The sequence below is a fragment of the Mercenaria mercenaria genome, chromosome 4, assembly GCF_021730395.1.
Source record: "Mercenaria mercenaria strain notata chromosome 4, MADL_Memer_1, whole genome shotgun sequence".
Classification (NCBI taxonomy): domain Eukaryota; kingdom Metazoa; phylum Mollusca; class Bivalvia; order Venerida; family Veneridae; genus Mercenaria; species Mercenaria mercenaria.
The window spans coordinates 53259050-53282638 of NC_069364.1; the positions used below are offsets into that span (position 1 = coordinate 53259050).

Sequence of the window (23589 nt, forward strand, 5' to 3'; positions counted from 1 at the left end):
TCAACGGTACCTAGACAGAGCACATAAACGATCGCAAAGCTTTTAAAACATAACTGTTGTAAAGTAAAAGTTTGCAGCAGTTAAGCAGTTATTTAACAATGATATTGCGACAGATACAACAGTAATAAACCTGCATGTAAGGCTGCTAGCTCAGTACAATACAATGCAGTACAATACAATGCAATACCAATCACCGAAACATTAAAATATGTTCTCCATACATTATAGCTTTATTTTCAAGACGCATTAATTTTGAATTAAATAAGTGCCTACACCATGTGTCATAGATTGAAATCCGCATGCGTCCACCACAGAATTCCTTCTCATAGCCAGGACATGTCATATTGCACCCATAGCTCATTGGATTGTTCTTTAAACGGAAACCACAGTGACATTCTTCTTTATTCTGAAAAATGTACAATTGATATCACAGCTGGAAATAGATATACAAGACGGCTTTTTAAAAATTATTTTAGCAAATTTTAACAACTAGTCACGTGATTCTATAAACATTGGTACTTTTTTTTAAACCTTTTCAACTATTAAATGCTATAAGCCTGATTATATATGTACTTTTATACATGATTCATATTTGATTTAAGGTAATACTTTAATTAGGTATTGAAATACAGATGCCTATTTGTAATGTAAAATTTACAAAAAGCATTGAAATTAATCTATGGTTAGTTCGTGTAGTGTGAAAGGCAAGTTACAAATAAAATGTCAAGTTTTATTATTTCAAGATGAGTTATATATATATATACGAGTAATCTGGAAGGCAACTTGGCTTGGTTCTTTGAGAACTTTATATAAACACGTACGGTGGCCTAGGTCAGGAATATATAATAATAGGAGTATGTTCATTGCCGGGAAAAGAGTTTGCCAGCCACAAGGAGAGGTGGCTTACGTGAACATGTTTTAAAATCATATTTCATTTCACATGTAGAAATGCTTCATATTCAGTAAATTGTCTTTTTCTCAGAAGTCAAATATTAATTGATTGACATTAAAAGGGAATGACAATAATGTACACTATAACTACCTTATTCAGTAAAGTAGCATGTTGAGTGACTTACTATAAATATCTTGTAATGCCATACCTCTAAAAGACAGTGCTCAAACTAATGCACTTTCGCTTGCTCTAAATTTCATTCTCATTTACCATTTAACTACAAGTAAATCTACACCTGTATGCAAACAATCACGTCTAGTGCAAGCAATGGTTTAGTTTCCATTTTAACTTCCTTTTAATTTTTCTAAATGTAACCATATAGATTTTATTAACTGTCTCAATAGCGAGTGACGGCTGAATAAAAGTCTTTCCGCTCTTAGACTCAGTGTTGTAAAATTTTATTATTGTTTAGGATTATGGAATTCCTCTAATTTTACCATTATAATTGAGTTCCACTTAAGCCAGTGCTAGAGGGTGTGAGGGGTGTTGCACATTTCATTACGGCTCATGTATAGACTCTGTCAAACCGAGTCTGCTATTATTTTGTTTGGTTCCCTTCTATGCTTCCAAAGGATCGCCTTATAGATTTATTAACTATCACAAAAGTGATCTTCGAGTGCCGCATGTCGGCTGAAAAATGCCGTCTCTCCATACTTAGACTCTGTGTTGATATACTTTATGGTCCTTTGGTATTATGGAGTCTGTTTTATGTTTTGACTATAATTGAATTTTGAAAAGCCGTTGATGGGGGCGTGAGGGGTGTTGCACATTACAATACCACTCGTGTATAGATTCAATCAAACCGAGTTTGCTATTATTTTGCATGGTTCCCATGTATGCTTCTATAGAAACTTTGATAGATTTTGTCAAACTAGAAAAAAAAAAAAACAACTGCGTTCTGCTTTAAACACCTAATATGCGCCTCGTTGAAAATCTAAATGACTAAAATGAAATGAAGAAAATGACTGATATTTCGTCTTTGTTGATGTGATTTATTGTCACCATTTTCTGTCAACAAATGGTATTATGAAAAAAGAAGAACTATAAGAATTATAAATAAGCTTTGAAGAAGTATATATAACTTGACTTGCCTCGGTTCCAGCATATCTGTAGGACCTGGAGCTACATCTAAGTTTACATTCGCCCCCACTATTGCTTTCGCTGCTCCTTAACTTAATGTCGAGGATTCGTGTAAGCTTGTCCTCATAACAGCCTAAGTATCCCTTCGGCACATATGCTGATCTTACTTGGTAACATCAATAAAAGAAACGTACATTGTACAGAGTTAAGTGTTTTCTCATTTAAAATGTGTATAACAAGACTCTGATTTAAACCAAAGGATAGAAATATTTTGCAGAATTTTATTATAACGTGTGTAGTGCAAGTCAATCAAATCAATCTACCAGACGTCGCAAAAGACGAAACATTAAAATTTTAACATATTTACAAAACATCGCATATACTATTAGTTAAATGTTTATTGTCTTTCAGTAATGTATCGTTTATATTCTATATATGTTTTCGTGTCATATACCCTAAAATAGCTTGCAATATTTTGCAAGTAAATTTATACATAAAATATGATTCTTATAGATTTAACTAAATTGATAATAACTTACCTCCCATTGTATATATTGCCAGACATATAACCAAGAAATACATGTGTTCCATTTTGTAACAATTTAATTAATTGTACTTATAATTGTATATATCTATATTTGTATGACGCAGGTCGTTGGTAAACAGGAATGTGTGTGTTTGGGTTTAACGTCTTTTTCAACAATTTTTCAGTCATATAAACGACGGTGTCTACTTGTAGCAGTGAGCACAGTGCCCAACTTTATAGTGCTGCCTCGCTGGAATATCACGCCGTAGACACGTAGCATGATATCCCACCCAGTCACATTATACTGACACCGGGCTGACCAGTCCTAGCACTATCCCCTTAATGCTGAGCGCCAAGCGAGGAAGCTGCTAGTACCATTTTTTACGTCTTTGGTATGACGCGGCCGGGGATCGAACCCACGACCTCCCGCACTCGAAGCGGACGCTCTACCACTAGGCTACCGAGGCGGTCTTGGTAAACAGGAAAGATATACATCTAATTCATTAGTATTTGTTCTAGAGCATGTGTAAACAACACGTTCGTATTTTATTTCCTGTGTATAGAAGCACATTATAGTTATAGGGAATACGCCTTTATTACCATCTTTTGCCTGTCTACAAAATTGCAGCTTATAAGCATTTTGAAGGACTCTCCGATCAGTAGCCAGGACTATTGTCCAAGGTCCGAAGATATCAGAAATTAATTTCATTTATATTTGTTTACTTAATAGCCCAGACAAACGACCAAAGAGCGCAAACTATAGAGCGGTGATTTATATAAGGAGTTATTTCCTAATAAGGAATACTGTTTTAATTTGATGAATTACATATCAAATAGTATATAACATATTTTAAGTAAACTTTGTTTATTTCCTGTTTGGGAAGATGTTAAAGTGGAATACTAATTTTGATGGTTAAGTGATATCGGACTTGTCCAGTGAATCGATAACTAAAGGGATACCAGACCTTAAGTGTGGTCACAGAGACATATAGTTAATTTAAACATATTTTATTGCATACCTATATATAATATGTACATCTCAAATACAACGGTATCTGCATGAGGGTTTGGTAACAAGTTCTCTCAACATCATTACATACCCCCCGAGACATATGAAATATGAAGTAAAGGTCCATATTGCAGTAAAAAAAAGCTGGTCTTAAAAGAATATCAGATATTAATAGAAAACAGAACTTGTAAAATAACCCGCAAACTTGGTTCGATCAATTTTATTCATCTGCGGAAATGACATAAGCAGCTTCCCACATACCCCTAATACTAACACTAGCTTAAAATTAACTTTATGATAAGTCTACAGGACTTCTAATGACCAAACAGGATAACAACGCAGTGTCAATGTACAATTAATAGGTCATTCTTTTTCCTTTGTTTAACAGATCACTGTGGCGTTACAGATCCAAAATAAGACTAAAATAATTTTGTAGACTGTTTTGCTTTTGTTCTGAAAGGACATCATATGATTTCAGCAGTATCAACCAAAGCATTTGATTATAACATAACATATTCCCTTGTTGATAAGTCAATAGGACTTTATATTTGTCTTAGATGTATGACGATTATGACTGTAAAGTTGCATATCAGTGTTCTGTTCTGTTCTATGTATAACCTGCTGATGTTGTGGATAACCGTGTTTCATCAATGTATGTATATTCAGCGTTAAATGTATCCGAGGTCGATTCATAACGAGGTGTAATATATGACGCATCTTCCTGACCTATACCATTATTTATCACGTATAGGTCCGTGCTATGAAAAGTTGTCAACTGTATCCCATTTATGACTTCATTTCCACTGGACATGGCTGTGTAATATGGCTGTGAATAGCCTTCCGAATTGTATAAGTCATCATAATGAGTGTACTCGTTCTGATGGCGATTTCTATCGCCTCTTCGTTTGATACTTCGTTTCCGTCTTCTACAATGGTAGAGGTTAACATTTTGCAATATAACACTTACATTTAATGTTTAAATAAGCTATAAAATAGAATCTTGTTTGGATGGGACATCTTGTATGCTAGTTTTATCAATTTGTCGTGATTATAGGTTACTAATTTGACCTTGACATTGAAACAGGATGTGGAATAGATATGGTATGCTTTACCATGCAACAACGTTAATGTGATATTGGGAATGACCTTAGAGAAAATACAAACATATGTGTTCTCTGTACTTCAAAACATGAGATGAAGAATTGAAGAATATTAGTCAAAAATCAAGACAATCGGAAATACGGATGCGGTACTAAATCATTGTTTGTGGTGGAAAGTACCATAATGAAACTAAGTTTAAAAGACACAGGTAGAAAGCATAATTTAATTTTATGTACATATTTATAAGTGCCAAATAAAAACGAAAAAGCCTTTAACATTGTAAGTACTACCTGTTGACAAAATACGACAGTTTAAAATTCCACTGGTTAGCGGTTGTCAGTACCATGTAATGGAAAGTTATAACATATGGATAAGATAAAAAGGAATACGTACTTCTGTATAACAAAAGTAGGAATAACAACAGCTATGACAACAACCATTAGTCCAACTGGCGCCAAAATGTAAACTTTCAGCAGAGTAACACTATCGTCAGCTTCTGTGACTGAAATTCAAAACGCAACATTTTAAACAAATATGTAACATTATTTCAAATTCATACCAAATATTGACATACTGAAATCTCATTAAGAATAAAAAAAACTGTTATCTTTGTTTTAATTTCTATTTTTTACAAATTATGGTACTACAGAAGGATTTAGCATCATATCTTGAAATAAGCCACTTCTAATGTGATTCACTTGGAACTATATGCTTTCATCGTTTCTGTCTGTCAGTCCGGTATTTTTACTTCTCAAATTTTGTATTAAATTTTAAAGCTAAAAGGGTCTTAGAAAAAAATTTGTATGATAGTCTGGTATAAAATGACGGGTTTTCTATATTCTTTTTCTCGAGAATAGTTCGGAGGCAAATATTTCAGTTTCGTGATCGCTGTATTACCTATTTATAATCATTAACCACATCTTCCCAGTTCATTTTACGCAAGGACGTGTCGAACACACAAAAATATCAAAATCATTCTTAATGGTTAATTTTAAAGGTCATTTTATGCCCATTTGGATGTTTAGATGTCCTTTTACATGGTTATGTACACTTCATTGTGTAAGATGATATCAGTTCTTGTTAGAGGTAAAACGCCAAGAACAGTATACAAGGCATGTAGGTTATTAGTTTTTTTCTACATGTTTTTAAATTGACGATATCGTATGTCAAATTATCAACGAAATCGTTCTAACATTTAGGATAAGGAACGGCTTGATATCTGTATTGTCTGTCATACAGACCTCAGTCATACTGACCTTAGTCATACAGACTTCAGTCATACTGACCTTAGTCATACAGACTTCGGTCATACTGACCTTAGTCATACAGACTTCGGTCATACTGAACTCAGTCATACTGACCTTAGTCATTCTGGCCTTAGTCATACTTACCTCAGTCATACAGACATCTGTCATACTGGCCTCATTCTACAGGCAGAACGATAAAAGTGTCATTCAAAATTATGAAACATACCTGTATCAGGTCTAGCGTTTGTAGTTAACTTCGACATATTGTTACTGACTGAGTATGTATAAGGTAATGCTGAAGATGTTGGAATTGATGTTCTTGAGTTGTCCGGTGTTGTGTAGAATACTGAAGAGATTGAAATCTTTTTGTTCGTTTTCCTTACTTTAGTCACTACTGAGGTTGAAGACGCGTTTGATTTTTGAACTCCTGTATAAGGCAATGCCGAAGAAGCTGGTATTGTTGTTCTTGAATTGTCCGGTGTTGTATAAAATACTGAAGATTTTGAAATCTCTTTATCTGTTTGCCTTATTGTAGTTGCTACTGAGGTTGAAGACGCGGGTGGTTTTTGAACTTCTGTAATAGAAAATGAGGTGTGCACATTATTAGAATGCAGAAGATATATCTGGTTAAGAAGGTGTTTCACATGGATTGGTCTTTGTAGTTCTATTCTATTCTATTCTATTCTATTATATTATCATTGTTGATTTCAAAAGCATGTTTTGTGTGAAATATCGAATAAAATATCTTTTTGTATTTACAGTTAAACGGATTTTTCGAACCTGTCAGGAAATATCAGTGTAAAAGTACAATGATGAGGTTATATATACCCTGAGTACAGTTTTCTCCTTGCCATCCTTCTATACAGCTACAAGTGTAAGTACGTGAATCAATGTCGTTACACCTGGCATTATTTTGACACGGCTCTCTAACACACTCTAAAGAAATTATAAACAAAAACCTTCATAAGTTAATACTTGTAAACAGACAATTTTGTAAACGCGTAAAATAACGAATAAAATTACTTGTTATGAAGTCTTTTAAAGTACAATAACATTATCTTGAGCAATACAACAGCATATTATGTATTTTGTAGAAAAAGTACAAGATTCAAATATGTATGCTCCACTAAACGAAAATCTACTGTTTAAAGTGCAAGTGTATTATATTAATGCAATAGAATTTCATTCTAAGAACTATTGTTGAATAGAAAAAATAAAAAGTAAGGATAAACTGACTGGAAGCACAGAGGTAGCAAAGATGAATAGGCAATAGTAAAAAACGAACGCCCTCATAAAATTCATATAACAGTGTTTACTTGCTACATATATATGTATATACACAATCACATTGACATTTTTAAGGGGGTGGGAGGACTTTGGGAGAGGAGCGGGGCATGGATTTCCGAAAGAAAGCCGGATGGCTTCCTGAAATAAAATAATTATACATCCTTTTCGGTTTTAGAACAAACAGCAGCAAGGGGTAAGTGATTTGAAATCAGCGACCGTAACTACCAGGCCACGAGGGCCTAGCGGATAAAGTCAACGAGGACTAAACGAACGTACCAGCGGGACACCGACAGTTACAAAAATATCTCAAGGAATTCATACCGGTAACTGGTGCAGAAACCCTTATACGTTATCCTATGTTTCGAAACTAAAAGGACTTTTTAAATGCATATGTAAAATAAGTTCCCGCCTGGTTAATTCCTGGCAGATCCAATAGTAATAAGGCACGAAGTGTCAAACACAAAAAGGATACTTAGTTAAACAATGACATACATAACCATATAACACAAACGTATATTTATGACATTTATCAGACTTTTCACCTTCACTTTAATAGTGATTAGAAATTACATTGACTGTTTAAATAAATTAGTAATGATTAAAATAATTTTAATAATTGTTTATGTAATTTACAAAACTACATATTGCGAAAGGTATCGTGCTAACTTTGGAACTTTGAAATTAAATATTTGAGCATTACTGTTGGCAACTGGCGATCTTCCTGCTTGCTGGAATTAAAAATACCACATCTCCTTTTTGAGACATCCTAAAGTAAGCATAGGTTAAGGGGGAATACGTGTTCGCTAGATATGTAAAATATTGGGAAGCGACACACATTAAATAGTATCATGTTTCCAAACTGTTAATGGACTTGGAGTGACATTTAGTATGAAAATAAAAGAACAAAGATAAAGATGCAGTAGGGAAAACCAGGCCACAAGAACGCATCCCATTCAAAGTGTATTCCTTAACCTTTAGCCTGCTAAGTTTCTAAAATGGATTTGTCTATCATTAAATTTGGGAAGTATCATTTATTATTCGAAGGGGTGTTCACATTTACTGACTGAATAGCGAACAGTGCAGACCATGATCAGTCTGCACGGATGTGCAAGTTGATCTTGGTCTGCACTGGTCGCAAAGGCAGAATCACTTGCTGCCAGCAGGCCAAAGGTTAATCAGTTAAGTATGGATATTAACATTACAAAAATATACACAAACTATTTAATGGTACAAAATGAAACGTAAGTAAAAACACACAAAAATGAGAACAGTGGGACACCGCATTGGGACGGTCAGTAGGACAACCGTTACAAGGGAACTAAAACAAGCCAAAGGTGCCAGCTTAATCTCACTCTTAACCACAAGAATGGTTCAAAATTACAAAACAGACAGTGTAAATAAAATAATCCCTGCCAGGAGCCAATGTAGGATCTTACAAATTTAGAAAATAATCGTTTAAGAAATTTAAGAAAAAAAATCAAAATGTTTTGAACAGTCAAACTCTTAAGTGTTTAATGAGTTCGTACGCCATGTGTCGTAGATAGAAATCTGCAAAGGTCCACCGCAATATTCATCATTCCTGCCGGTGCATAAAACAACACACCCAGATGTTTGCTGGTTATTCTTGATCCTTGTACCACAATGACACTGCCTGGCAATCTGTAATGATTTAACAGTTTTGTTAACTATAGAGATATTAAAGTCACCAAAGTATATATTTTTATCTTATGCATTCACATCCCTTTCTTGAATGTTGAGATAAATTTTACTCTAAAGTATTTCCATGTCAGAATATAATGTTATACCAAAATACATGGCAAGACGTACACGCAAAAAAGAAATAATGTTGATATTGACATGCGTCACAATTAACTAAAAACTAGTACTATGTTCCCACTTGAAACTGGTTTTTAATGGATGTGTGGCTTGCATGAAAATACGTACGTTACATTTAGCATAACATATATTTCCTTTTGAGATAATAACTTCTGACATTCATTAGCTGTATTCGTATATCATGTACATGATGTCCTAATGACTTTTGTAAACCCTTCAGGTTACCAAAATACATGATTCAGCCAACGTACGATTTGGTTAAATAAAACGGACTAAAACGTATTTTCCTAGTATGTTATAGCGACATTGTCAATTTCTCCGTTCGTAATTGATGACCCCTGCCCTTCGTCTGCAATATTGTAGCACTAATGGCAATTTCAGATTATATTTGAAATATATATGATCAACAAAATATGTTAAGATTTCATGGGACGCTTAAGGTAGATGATTTTAGTTTTTTACCATAACTTAAAGTTGTTACTTTAAAGAATGTACATTACATTAGCTGTTGTAGCAACTGTTTTCTGTCATTCTATTCTTATGCACTTCTTTTGCATATATATCACAAAAGTGTTTAAATTAAAATCAAACACTGTCAAAAGTTTTCGAATTATTACTTTGGTTCCTGCATATCTGTATCCATTGGTGCTGCAGCGCTGCATACACTCTTCGCCACTGTTGGTATCAGAAGTTGACAATTTAATATCAAGGTTTGTGTTTTGTACCGACGAGTCATCGAAACATCCAAGATATCCAATCGGTGTATATGCTGCTTAAAAGGAAAAGTTTCATGGCAGTGTCTTGTGTATGAAGATCATATTATTATCTTATATCTCGTCTTATTTGCCATTAAACACGAAACTACGCGGGACTTGAACAACACTGTGTTGCAGAGATGTTAAAATATTTGATGCACAACAGAGATGCGAAATAATCCTCTTACGCCTCACTTTAAGCATTTGATCAACCATGATCGAAATATGTAAACACAATCCATAGGCTGGTCCTTTAGCTTTAGGTAAGGTCACTCGCACAAACAAACAAATTTTGACAAAACTAACAAATAAAGGAACACAGTGGGACACCGCCTTGGACTCAGCGGCAAAACCACCATTGGGGAGCTTAGACTGGTTTATAGAGCACCTTACCTCACTCTTACACCACCATGTTCCAAGTTCAAAGTCGAGCACAATCTTTTGATTAGAACAAATCTTTAAGACCAGACATTGCAGAATTAAAAAACAAGCCTGTAATTGAACATGTTATTATTTTGGTTTCGGAAGAACATTAATGAACAAGTAGTATGTAGACGTATTTCTTTACATACCTGTATTTCGGCAACAGTCAAAAATGTGTCTCGAGATGGCGAGAACACGCTTGTACATTTCAAAAGGCTGAGGGAAAAAGGTCTATATGTCGTCAATGATACTGCAGTTAATTAGAAATACAAAAATGTAGCATATTTTTTTTATTTTATGTTTTTTTTTTTCCATAGCACGTTAAAAGACGTTTCTCTTGTTGTTCCAGTGACCCCCCCCCCCCCCACTTCCCCCTCCCCGTAAAGTCATTGTATGTGGTAAAGCTAGTCATAACTTTTTTTGTTCACGTTCATGCAGTAAAAAGTTTATCATCATTTAATTAATAAAATTGTATCATTAAATAATAAAGTGAAATTATACCGTTTAATCCAGACGTTGATATAAAGAAAAGTAAAACTTGTCCGTATTCCATCTTAACAAACTTTGTTTTTATAAGATATATTTTAATGAGAAGTTTTGATTTATGCATTAACTAATTGAAACATTGACTCATTTACAACACATGTCATCGAACAAGAATAGATATCCGACTATTCAATAGATAGATATTAGCCCATGATAACGCCTACTTGGTTGATTATAATTATACTAATTTGATTTAATCTATATCATGCTTTAATCATTTTCATCTTAAGTGATAAGAAGTGTTAAGTAGGCATGTGAAATACAATGTCATATCTTCAGCATAAAACAACTACTGATACAGTCAAATCTGTGTTAAAGACCACCTCTAAACAGAGACCACATGGCTCTAAAGACCGCATGTGCTATTTCCTATTTTAATATTTACCGTGTGTTTTAGCCTGTGAATAAAGACAACCTCCCAAAAAGGACCATATTTTTACTCTCCAAAGGATGGTCTTTATAGACAGTTTTGACTGTATTATCATTTTAACTGGAGCGAATGAGAATTACGTGTTGTCAACACATCTTTTTATATATGCCGTTTCACGGTGAAACGTAAAGATACAGTATCCTTTTCGCTCATGATTGAAACAAACTCAAATACTGTATTTTCATTTAGCTTCAGCTTTCCTATGTTTCTACATGTATGTTTCTTGCAGGAAAATAATTAATGCATATTTATTCAGTATTATAGTGTATATGCATACGCCATCGGGATGCGTTTGTTCCCTCGCATTATTGGCTAGAATACGAAAGATCCATCTGGATTTTGACATTCCTACACTCACACTCACGTAATGTTTCACCAATAAATAGTTATTAATGCCAATTGTTTTAATAATGTAAAAAGATAGTGCCAACCTTGTATCTTACACTTTCATACACATGAACAATGGACAATTTAGGGGCCTCCTCGGTTGAATGGTTAAGGTCGCCGACTCGAACCACATGCCCCTCACCGATGTGGGTTTGAGCCTCGCTTAGAGCGTTGAATTCTTCTTAAGAGGAAGCCATCAAACTGGCTTACGGAAGGTCGGTTGTTCTACCCAGGTGCCCGCCCGTGAAGAAATAATGCATGAAAGGGCACCTCTTGTCTTCCTCCACCATCAAAGAAGAAAAGTTGCCATATGACCTATAACTGTATCGGTGAGACGTTAAACCAAACGACAGCAACACCACCAACAACAACTAAAACAAAACAAAAAAATTGCAAATTTAATGATGATACTAAAGAATTATAGAGATTGACATTTTAATTCTACAAATAATGTTTTGCTTCCTGTCGATACGTTTGTAAACACAAACTTAAAGCTTCGATTAAGAAAAACTGTACTTGACATAAATGTATATAAAACTATATTCAGTAATATCTCATTCTATAACCATTTAAAGTTTCAAAAGGAATTGTCAGTCTTCCTTTAAAATATCCATGTAATAGTGTATTTAGAACACAAAAGTAGCAAGAATATATGTATAGTTGTTTTTCAACTGTATCTATAATCTGAATGTGGTGGTACATTCTATCAACTTTACACAACAGACGCATAAAAGGTAAAATTGTCGTCTTACATGATTTTTGTCGAACGTACTATAGTAATTGAAAATATTCACTTCCAATGCTTCAACTGTTATGTATGTAATTACATAATCAGTGCATACTTTACATCACCAGTTACATGATCAGTGCATACGTTCTATCACCAATTACATGATCAGCATACGTTATATCACCAATTACATGATCAGCATACGTTATATTACTAATAACATGATCAGTGCATACGTTATATCACTAATTACATGATCAGTGCATACGTTATATCAACAATAACATGATCAGTGCATTCTTTATATCACTAATTACATGATCAGTACACACCAACATACATTATATCACCAATTACATGATCAGTGCATTCTTTATATCACCAATTACATGATCAGTGCATTCTTTATATCAACAATTCCATGATCAGTGCATACGTTATATCACCAATTACACGATCAGTGCATTCTTTACATCACCAATTACATGATCAGTGCATACGTTATATCACCAATTACACGATCAGTGCATACGTTATATCACCAATTACACGATCAGTGCATACGTTATATTACTAATTACATAATCAGTGCATACGTTATATTACTAATTACACGATCAGTTCATACGTTATATCAACAATTCCATGATCAGTGCATACGTTATATCACCAATTACACGATCAGTGCATACGTTATATTACTAATTACATGATCAGTGCATACGTTATATCACCAATTACACGATCAGTGCATACGTTATATCACTAATTACATGATCAGTGCATACGTTATATCACCAATTACACGATCAGTGCATACTTTATATTACTAATTACATGATCAGTGCATACGTTATATCACTAATTACATGATCAGTGCCTACGTTATATCAACAATTACATGATCAGTGCATACGTTATATTACCATCTACATGATCAAGACATACGTTATATCACCAATTACATTATGCATACATATTTTATATTACCAATAACATGATCAGTGCATTCTTTATATCACCAATAAAATGATCAGTACACACCAACATACTTTATATCACCAATTACATGGTCAGTGCATTCTCTATATCACCAATTACATGATCAGTGCATACGTTATATCACCAATTACATGATCAGTGCATACGTTATATTACCAATTACATTATCAGTGCATACGTTATACCACCAATTACATTATGCATACATATTTTATATTACCAATAATATGATCAGTGCATTCTTTATATCACCAATTACATGATCAGGGCATACGTTATATTACCAATTACATGATCAGTGCATACGTTATACCACCAATTACATTATGCATACATATTTTATATTACCAATAACATGATCAGTGCATTCTTTATATCACCAATTACATGATCAGGGCATACGTTATATTACCAATTACATGATCAGGGCATACGTTATACCACCAATTACATTATGCATACATATTTTATATTACCAATAAAATGATCAGTGCATTCTTTATATCACCAATTACATGATCAGTGCATTCTCAATATCACCATTTACATGATCAGTGCATACGTTATATCACCAATTACATGATCAGTGCATACGTTATATCACCAATTACATGATCAGTGCATACGTTATATCACCAATTACATGATCAGTGCATACGTTATATCACCAATTACACGATCAGTGCATACGTTATATCACCAATTACACGATCAGTGCATACGTTATATCACCAATTACATGATCAGTGCATACGTTATATCACAATTACATGATCAGTGCATACGTTATATCACAATTTCACGATCAGTGCATACGTTATTTCACCTATTACATGATCACTTCATACGTTATATCACAATTACACGATCAGTGCATTCTTTACATCACCAATTAGATGATCAGTACATACGTTATATCACAATTACATGATCAGTGCATATGTTATATCACCAATAACATGATCAGTGCATACGTTATATCACAATTACACGATCAGTGCAAACGTTATGTCACCAATTACATGATGCATACATGCATTATATCACCAATTACATGATCAGTGCATACGTTATTTCACCAATTAGAAGAGTAGTACATACGTCATATCACCGACTACATGATCAGCACATACGTTAGATCACCAATTACATGATGCGTACATACATGAACCTTATATCACCAATTACACGCTCAGTACATACGTTTTATCACCAATTGCACGGTCAGTGCATACGTTATATCACCAATTACACGATCAGTGTATACATTATTTCACCAATTACACGATCAGTGCATACGTTTTATCACCAATAACACGATCAGTGCATATGTTATATAGCCAATTACATGATCAGTGCATACATTATACCACCAATTACACGATCAGTGCATACTTTATATCACCAATTGCACGATCAGTACATACGTTTTATCACTTATTACACGATCAGTACATACGTTATATCACCAATTACACGATCAGTACATACGTTATGTTAACATTTACACGATCAGTGCATACGTTATATCACCAGTTACATGATCAGTGCATACGTTATAACATCAATTACACGATCAGTGCATACGTTATGTCACAATTACATGATCAGGGCATACGTTATATCACCAATTACATGATCAGTGCATACGTTCTATCACCAATTACACGATCAGTTCATACGTTATATCACCAATTACATGATCAGTGGATACGTTTTATCACCAATTACATGATCAGTGTATACTTATACTTTGTATCACCATTAGGCCCGAAGATAAAATGTATGGTCACTGACTATGTGATCGTATGCACATGTGATAGTTCAAGAATGACACGACAGACAATTTTTCAAATGTCTAAATAATAATTGCTCAGCATAAACACTGATTTCGGGAAGGGCCTTTTGATGATGTTGTAAATCAAGAGACACACTCACACATGAGTTCTTCTTATTCTAACAAAATAACACTTTCGTAATTGTTTGAGTAGTCAAGTTCGCTATCTTTTCGGCTGCCATCCATGTCAGGTATACGGTAAGTTTTTGAAAAAATATTTCACCAAATGGTGAAAGAAGCGAACTTTTAGTCATCCCATCATTACATCTGTGATAAGATTATATCATTTTATACGTACATGCATTTCTAAGTTTCTTTATTAATTATCATAAATTTAAAGAATAATCAACATATGAGCAAAATTATCAAACCGTCTGTAAATGTACTATATTATAGGAATCATCCATGAGGAAAAAAATAAAGACATAGCAATCAAAGAAATTCATAAAGAATAATATGTCATTTCTATTAGTACGTACCAATTTAAAAAGCATTCCATCTTGTTCATATGCTTTTATTTGTCAGCTTTTGGAAAATTACAAACAAAACCAAAGTATGTTGGTAAGTACAATACGTCATTTATTTTTAAAGGTAAAACAGTCGGATAGCCAGTAAAGTATTTAAAAATGTACATAATCAGTTTACTGTGTTCGTATTATTGTAAATAATTATAAGGAATATAAGCAAGTTGTTATAGACGTTACTGCTGGCTTAGACAAATCTGATATACATGTATTGAAGTACATATAAGGCATGCCCCTTAACAATGTTTGCGAAAAAGTGTTAGTTTTATACCTGGAAAGTATTGCCTAAATATATGAATGCTATTATAATTATTCAATTTACCCTATATGAGATTTCATAGTTAATTAACATGCTATTATTAAAATCATTTTAGCATATAAAATTCTGTTATAATAAATACAGAACAAGTAAAAAGGATAGATGACTTAACTTCAGCAGACTTTTGTCGTGTTGAGCAGCACCTGTGGAGTTTCCACTTTTATATTTTTGTAGTATACACACATAAAGTAACAATTACTGATAAAATATAGTGAAGTTGACAATCTTTTTACTGATGATAAGATATGTTTGAACATTTGTCTTTAATGAGAATTTTGCTTTGTCTCTGTTTCTATGCTGTGGAGTCTTTCTTTTGGTTCTTGGTGATGCCTACACCTATGTGAAATGACGTTTTATGGTCTGTGCATTAGTCTTCCGGTTGTAGGATAAAGTAGTTATGTGAAGTGCCATCATTCTTTTCATCATCATGGTTACCATCACATTCTTTGTCAAACTTCACTGATCTGCTGTTTGGGTTATCAAGCTCATATTGTTGACTTAAAGGTTCTTTTCCATACTGATATGGTTGAACATGAGGGTCTTTCGTTCCACTGACATTTTCATTGTATCTATGTCCCTCGTTTTGTGTAAAGCTTTGTGGTGTTTGCCCAGAACTATTTAGATGAGAGTAATTATCTGTTTCATTCTTGGAGGCGGGTCTCCCAGCCACACCATGGTTGTACTCAAGATCAGGTTTATTTTTTTCATTTTGTACGTTTCCTATCGATTTTTGTCCGGCATTGGGCGTTCCCATAATGTGTAATATGTCATACGAAGCGTCAAATTCATCTGAATTTCTCTTCCATTCCTTTGGTTCAGAACCCGTTCCTGTGTGCGCATATGCATGGTCATTAAAGGACTGTTCGCCTCTTTTGGATTCAGTTAAATGTGAATAGTTTCTGTCAACGGTGTGGGATTCAGCTTGTTTAATATGATCGTAGGAAAAGCTATCCTTTGTCTTGTCTTCCGGAAGAATATCTATGTACTGGTACTCATTACCTGAGGCTTCCTCGTTAAGTACGCTTTCCGGTGGAATAACGGCATAATCAGAAGCTCGTGTAGGTGATTGCCTGCCTAAAGTTTGTCCTGAGATAGAAGAATCAATATGGGTGTTCCTGTAAACTACAGTAGATGCAGATCTTTTCCTTTTCTGTCTATAATAAAGGAAGTTTAAATTTTCATATACGTAATAATACAAGAAAATTCTTTCATTGTGTTAATCCACATGGGCGCAGTTAACTAAATTATATTTAGGTGTTTCAAGCTTGGGAAAATCATTTTCGAAAACGTTCCCCACATTTAACCACGTGCACTTAATTATAACGAAGACTAACTTATAATTTCCTTAACATTTCTTGTTGTAGTTCCTATATATTTCACGATTTAAAAACGCTTGAATCCAACAGACTTATGCCATCATTCAACTGATTGGTATGCCGACGTTAGAAGTGAAGCATTTATTTTTTAATTCTTTACTTTCATTAGATTAAACATTAGAATAATATAGCCTTATATATAAGCATTCATAGACATACCTCCATAACAATACTGCAATGATTACAACTATCGCTAACACACAGATCACGATTGGAACAGAAATTGATAAAGCTTGTGACGCTTCATTCTCATCTGAAAAGAGAAACAAATTGACGTATTTACTATCGGTATGTAAAGACTCGAAATATGTTGTATTTGTATCATTTCAAATTGATGTCAGTTGAGAACTGGAATACAAGGAGATGCCATATACATACAAGCTAGCTAATATGGCAGTTATATCACATCTGACCAATTCTCTCTTTGCAATATATATTGCATTTGTCTTCTTCTTTCCCCATCACAGGTTAAATATATATGTTGCTACTATGCAATGCTTAACGTACATTAAGTATGTAGATATTTTTAACTTTTTATGTTTTGTTTCAACACTGATAATTTTCACTCCTACATAACAACAGCAAACATTAAACACGTTATTTGAATCAAGCATTGCACATTCATATAAAGCACAATAACATCAAACTAAACTAAGAAATGTCCCATACTGAATGAATTTAAATGTTCAATAGCTAAATAAGCAAAACATTTAGTGATCCCGTTCACAAATAAAAAAAACCTGAAGATGTTACACCATTTAAAAAAATGTCTGCCTTTATATATTCTATGAACTTACAGCGTGCACTCAAAACTAATTGTTAATATTTCGATTTCAACAAAAAGTTGCCTTTGTTGCCATGTAAGAGTTATAGCCTTTTAAAGAACAGAATTTATTGTACGTTAGTTGCCCAACCTTTCTCAGAGGGTTTTGAAGAAATTTCTGATGATAGGGTTGTTGTAATGTTTGAGGATGTTTCTTCTGTTTTGTCTGAAACCAAAAAAAAAAAGAAATACTATTACTTTCACTGTGTTTAATGATGCATGACGAAGAGAAGCAATGAAACAAGTTCTAAAGTAATACACAAATGAGATCTCCTGAAGGCATTTTACATAATTATTAAAACAATGCTTGTGGAAGTGTAACAAAACATGTTGATGTTCATACTATATTCAACACATAAAATAAAAAAAATAGTAGTACTCAAACATAATAGCATCATAGTAAGTTTTTAGCTTATAATCATTGACTACCAGACGAAAAATAACTGAGATAACTTTTAATTTTTACCAAATACAGGCTTTGTGGATTTTGGTGTATCTTCTTCAGAGTCGGCTTCGTCTTGAGATGTATCTTTCAAGTCATCTAGATCTGAAATAAAAACTAGCTGCAAATTGACTGAGCAGTAATTGTATTTGTTTGACATTTTAAAAGGTTCGATATTGCTATTTATATTTCTATATGCATAGTATGACCTTGTTTTTAAGAATTAAGTATCTTGACGTACAGTACGTAAAATTTACGAAATGGCGTAAAATAAAATGATGTTTCTTATGGAAAATACAAATAATGGCTTTGTATGCATCCTAAATCTGTTTTGAGGGGAATGGTGTCGTGATTCGAGTCACGACCATGACTTCTCATATGTTACCAGAACTGGATTTTCTAGGAAGCGGACTCGAGAGTGGTTCAAATAAACTTTAAGCTTTCATAACAATATTCGAGCTGAAATAAATTAGTATCAACTAAATGTGCTTTGATTGTGTAGCTTATAAAAACAAAACAGTTCTCGAATGCCAAATTAGTATAAAATAGCTTTGCATTTAGCTATGCACTATAAAGGTATATAATATAAGTAAAATATTGTGATTTGGTTTCGAAAAAAATAAGTTCCAGATACATTTTTGACAGTTAGGAAAAACGTACATTTAGGAATAAAGTAGACTCTTTTTTGCATAAAACTTAAACGCGTATGTTGGACCTAGTTGTCTACAAGTTACCGCATTTTTTTATTATCAGAGTGAGCCAAAAGGTAAGAATGATGCTGGCTCGCCTTGGATAGGATTTCAATATGAGAACAAGTTAAAACTCATTTCCAAAAACAGAAGTTTATGTCCCCAGCTTCTCATTTTATCATGCCATTACTATAACAACCGCCTGATGAAGCCTGCATTTCTCAGGTCAGTGACTTGAAAACACTTTATACTGTGTAAACCTATGATAAAGTCTAATGACATCAATTTGTGTCTGCCTTGCCTTTAAAAATTAATACGTCCTCATACTGCACTTAAATAGGTCTAAAATCCAAAATATTATAAAAATAGCGGAACAACAAAGGCTAACCTTGTGTTTTGTACCCGATATCTCTGTTCTGCTGAACATGAATGAATAATTTTAATTTGCTTCCAAGTGAATTTTTTCTGAAGTTCAGTTGCAAGACGGATACCCATTTTCACCAAGGAAACGTTAGACATGACTTAAATGAACACGTCATAACGCCGCTTGGCAGAAAAAAAATAGGCATTACCGTTTTCTCGGCGATTTTATTCAATAACATTCCATTTCAGATGCAATATTCCTTGATGTAAGTGCAGAGAGATAAAATCCTGAACAAACGGTTTAGTACACGAGTCATTTTCCGTTTTACTACCAGCGTTTCCGTTATAAAACTTTTTGTGGTAATTGCAAATACGGTTGGCATACGCCAAACATTAGTGACCTAGTAAGAGCGCGTAAATATTTCTTTTAGCAGATTTTCCCAAAAACAAGATGGCGTCGTTTTGAAACAAAAATTATAAAAAAAAGAAGTTCGGCAAAACAGCAAAATTTATTCTACCCCTACGTTTTGCCTTTTATTTCGCATTTAGGTAGTATAGAAGTTGTTAATAAATTATGGCATGATAAATAGAATAACAGGTAACTGCTTTTCTGGGAAAGGGATTTCTCAGACGAGGCTAGATATGATCCTGGAAGGAGCTAGCCTCGTCTGAGAAACCCTTTCTCAAAAGACAGTAACCTGTTATTCTCTATTTCTTACAAATAAAGAACCGGCAACGAAACACAATGAAACAAGATTATTGGCTTAATAGAAAGTGACTAATAGAAACGTGTCTTTCAAAACAGATAGTTTCTTCGAGAATCCGTCATTATGAATGGGAACCGTGAAAAGACAGGAAACCAGATTACTGCAATCATTAATAGGCAAAAAGTGTTCAATAGCGAGAAAAGAAACAAATAACGAAACATTGTTTAATGAGTCTGAAAGGAAAAATGTCATTTTCGTTTCTCTGATTAATCTCCCACAAAGGATCAGGTGAGTCACAGTGTAGCTCTTTCAAAGCTAATCTTGTGAATATGTATAGTCTTAATGTTATGAATGATTTGACGTTCATTTCGACAGTCAAGCTGTATCTTTTTTAAAGACTGAGGTAAAATCAACTTAATGCTTATAAGTTGCATAACTTTAAAAACATCATGACTACTGTTGTGCCACAAGCAATTAAATAGCACAGACATAATGAAGAGAAGCCAGGTACAACAATTAAACTTTACTTTATTTTAAAAACGTATCGTTAAGGACTGATTCCAAAGTTTATTAACAAATTATCAATATCATGTTCAACCCAACAGGGAAACCGAAATAAAAGTAACTCCATTCCTACGAGCTATCAATTTGTTGTCCAAGTTGGCGTAATACAATGTGCACATGGTGCACGAAGTCGTTAAAACACTTGTTCATTTAATGTTAAAATAGCATAGCATTTATTTACCATTTTTAATACAGATAGGTTGTGTTCCATCCCACTTTCCATTTTGTAGACACATTCGAACACCAGTCCCTTCTAAAGTAAATCCTTCATCGCATATATATACTGCACGCCTCCCACTTCCACTAATTGGTTTATGGTCATTCACTTTACCGTTTGATATTTTTAAATTGGGACATCCTGAAACAAATTAGTTTAAGAACTAAAATTATTTTAAAGTGTTTAAGGGTAAGAGCTATTTGTCTGTACGTATACCTTTTCACGACGATAGACTGATTACAAATATATTTAAAGACCATTACAAATGACCAAACCAAATAGGGACACATTATCAAAATAATTACTATGTATCCCGTCCTCGGTCCATGATGCAATAGTTCAGAAGTGTTAATCTTAACAATAATTATTGCAAAAACTATTATATTCAAAAGTAGAGGCTATCCCGTAAACTTTTCAATTTAATTTACATGTATCAATAAATTTTATTTTGTAAGACGACTTACCCCTGCATTTGGGTTTGTTTTTGCAAAGAGGCGGGCCTCCTTGGATAACTGAAATATATAACGTTTATTTTATCTTTTATATAATGAAACAGATCTAACCTCGTTAGTTATTCTAATATCTTCAAATTCTAATTAATTCATTCATTACTTTATACTCAGGTCAATTCGTTCTAATTACTTAATCATCACAGGAAATAATGATTATCATTTTTGTTTACACATTCGATTGATTTTTGAATGGGACAAATCAAGTTATACAACGGTGAACTCCTTTAACCAAAATTTAGTGTTATTTATTAAATCTGTGATAAAAAATGGAATAAATATCAGCATAAATGATGATACGCAGATACATTTTCAAAAGCTCAATGTAAATCCACACCAACATTTCTAAAAATGTATTTTCGATGTGAGATATTCTGTTAAAGAGAAAAGCAACGTAGTTCTAGTGTTACATCTGTCAGGCAGTGAAAGAATTTTCAATACGGTTTAAACAAAAAAGTAGCTTTAAACATTTCAATATTTCATCAAAAAAGCAATCATTCGTTTCCATGGCAACAACATGGAAACAAAATGGCGAATTAAATATTCATTCTTAGGTATCTATTTTGAACTGTATTTTTATAGTTCTGTAAAATGGTATCTTTACGTTTTCAACAAAATTAATATCTTAAACTCAAGAAACTGTAGAAATTAATACATTTAAGGTTGACATTTGATAAATATATAATTCAGTAGAGTATTAGTCGTTGTTTTAGTCGTTCTTTCCCGTTTCACCCATTACATTTGTATACAATACTGATTACTGATTTTTTTTTGCAGCTTAACACTTTCTAGGCATTATATTTTTAAATAAAAAAATTATTCTCTCGCGATAACCGCATTTCGCGGAGAAATGTTTGAAGTTCTATGTCAATGAATGATATCTGATTTATTTCGATTTCCTAACATACATAGAGAATATTTGTCCTTGTGAGCTTTAGATATCTTTCAAAGAGTGAAGACCAAGTGCAATACATTCACAAGTGAACATTTAAGTTCAAAAATATTTTTAAAGTGTAAAATATATTGTAAAACAAACAAATTTTCTTTTTAATTTTAGTCCCTTAAAAGATTTAACACATTTTTATCCACCTGCAGTACCTGTAAAATGAATTTGACGCTAAAATTATAAAATATATTTTTACTGTTATTTCAATAATTCCCTTAAAATGTTGCTATGATAATGTGATCCTTTACAAGAAGCAGAAAAACATATTATTGACATATGAACAAATTTGTGCTTCAAAAAAGTTAAGCTACTTCGTTTTGTTGCAATTCACAATGTCATTTATGATCAAAAGTTAAATTATTATGATTATAATATTTTTAAAAGTCAACATACCGTCGGATGTGCAAAGAAGCAAAACAGTGAGAAATAATTTCTCCATTTGTTTCACAAGTGATAAAATTTATGAAATTGACCCCCGAATCAGGAAGTACATATATATGTCCATGAATGTAGGACACTAATCATCTGATTAAATAGCCAATTATGGCGATCTGAATCTTCACTTAACCAAACTACAATAAAATTAACCTAAAGGAAAAGGCTTATCATCATAAACCAATGAAACATGACTGGATGATAGTAATGAAGCCAACTGTAATATAAGGTCATACACGCCTAAATAGTATTCCCTACATATTCTATATAAAGCTGATATTTAAAGACAACAAATCCTTACCTCATTTCAAAGAGAGTTATGATAAAACTGACATAAAATGAAGAGAAAAGCAGGGGTCATGTATCTTCTAAGAGAGATTTCTCTTGTCACATTTTCTTTACTGTAAAATTACATCAAAATCACACTGCTGTGACCTGGAAGTACTACTCATACTAAAATTGAGTTTCCCTTCACCTAAAACAACCTCGTTTTCCATGTTTTCTACCAAAATATTAAAAAACATACA

At 33.2% G+C, this 23589-nt stretch overlaps 2 protein-coding genes across 7 annotated transcripts; both read right to left on the bottom strand.

The window, feature by feature from the left end:
• Positions 1-2043: 2043 nt before the first annotated feature.
• On the bottom strand, positions 2044-10931 carry LOC123551725 (uncharacterized). 6 transcript variants are annotated; one of them, XM_053541232.1, is made up of 8 exons: positions 10718-10931; positions 9656-9810; positions 8729-8861; positions 6744-6851; positions 6142-6489; positions 5062-5164; positions 2572-4493; positions 2044-2198 (listed from the first exon to the last, which is right to left on the bottom strand). In XM_053541232.1, exons 1-7 carry the CDS (start codon positions 10824-10826, stop codon positions 4175-4177), a joined length of 1275 nt encoding a protein of 424 aa, XP_053397207.1. In that variant the 5' UTR covers positions 10827-10931; the 3' UTR covers positions 2044-2198; positions 2572-4174. The 6 variants fall into 6 exon arrangements, with proteins under 6 accessions (XP_053397207.1, XP_053397203.1, XP_053397204.1 ...); XM_053541228.1 differs by having other exon boundaries at positions 2044-2189; positions 5062-5170; XM_053541229.1 differs by having other exon boundaries at positions 2044-2194; positions 5062-5170.
• Positions 10932-15077: 4146 nt separating this feature from the next.
• Positions 15078-21699, bottom strand: LOC123551727 (uncharacterized). Its single transcript, XM_053541235.1, has 6 exons — positions 21637-21699; positions 21137-21313; positions 18657-18737; positions 18282-18356; positions 17527-17620; positions 15078-17145 (listed from the first exon to the last, which is right to left on the bottom strand). Exons 2-6 carry the CDS (start codon positions 21189-21191, stop codon positions 16359-16361), a joined length of 1092 nt encoding a protein of 363 aa, XP_053397210.1. The 5' UTR covers positions 21192-21313; positions 21637-21699; the 3' UTR covers positions 15078-16358.
• Positions 21700-23589: the final 1890 nt, after the last annotated feature.

Coding starts and splice junctions, on each gene's coding strand:
- LOC123551725 (XM_053541228.1), bottom strand. CDS start 10,826: ATGCATAAATCAAAACTTCTCATTAAAATATATCTTATAAAAACAAAG. Junction 9,811..10,717: donor ATCAACGTCTGGATTAAACG/GTATAATTTCAC, acceptor TTTCCTTTTAAG/CAGCATATACACCGATTGGA. Junction 4,494..5,061: donor CCTACTTTTGTTATACAGAA/GTACGTATTCCT, acceptor CTACCATTGTAG/AAGACGGAAACGAAGTATCA.
- LOC123551727 (XM_053541235.1), bottom strand. CDS start 21,191: ATGTGTCTACAAAATGGAAAGTGGGATGGAACACAACCTATCTGTATT. Junction 17,621..18,281: donor TTCAAAACCCTCTGAGAAAG/GTTGGGCAACTA, acceptor TTCTCTTTTCAG/ATGAGAATGAAGCGTCACAA. Junction 17,146..17,526: donor ATTGCAGTATTGTTATGGAG/GTATGTCTATGA, acceptor CCTTTATTATAG/ACAGAAAAGGAAAAGATCTG.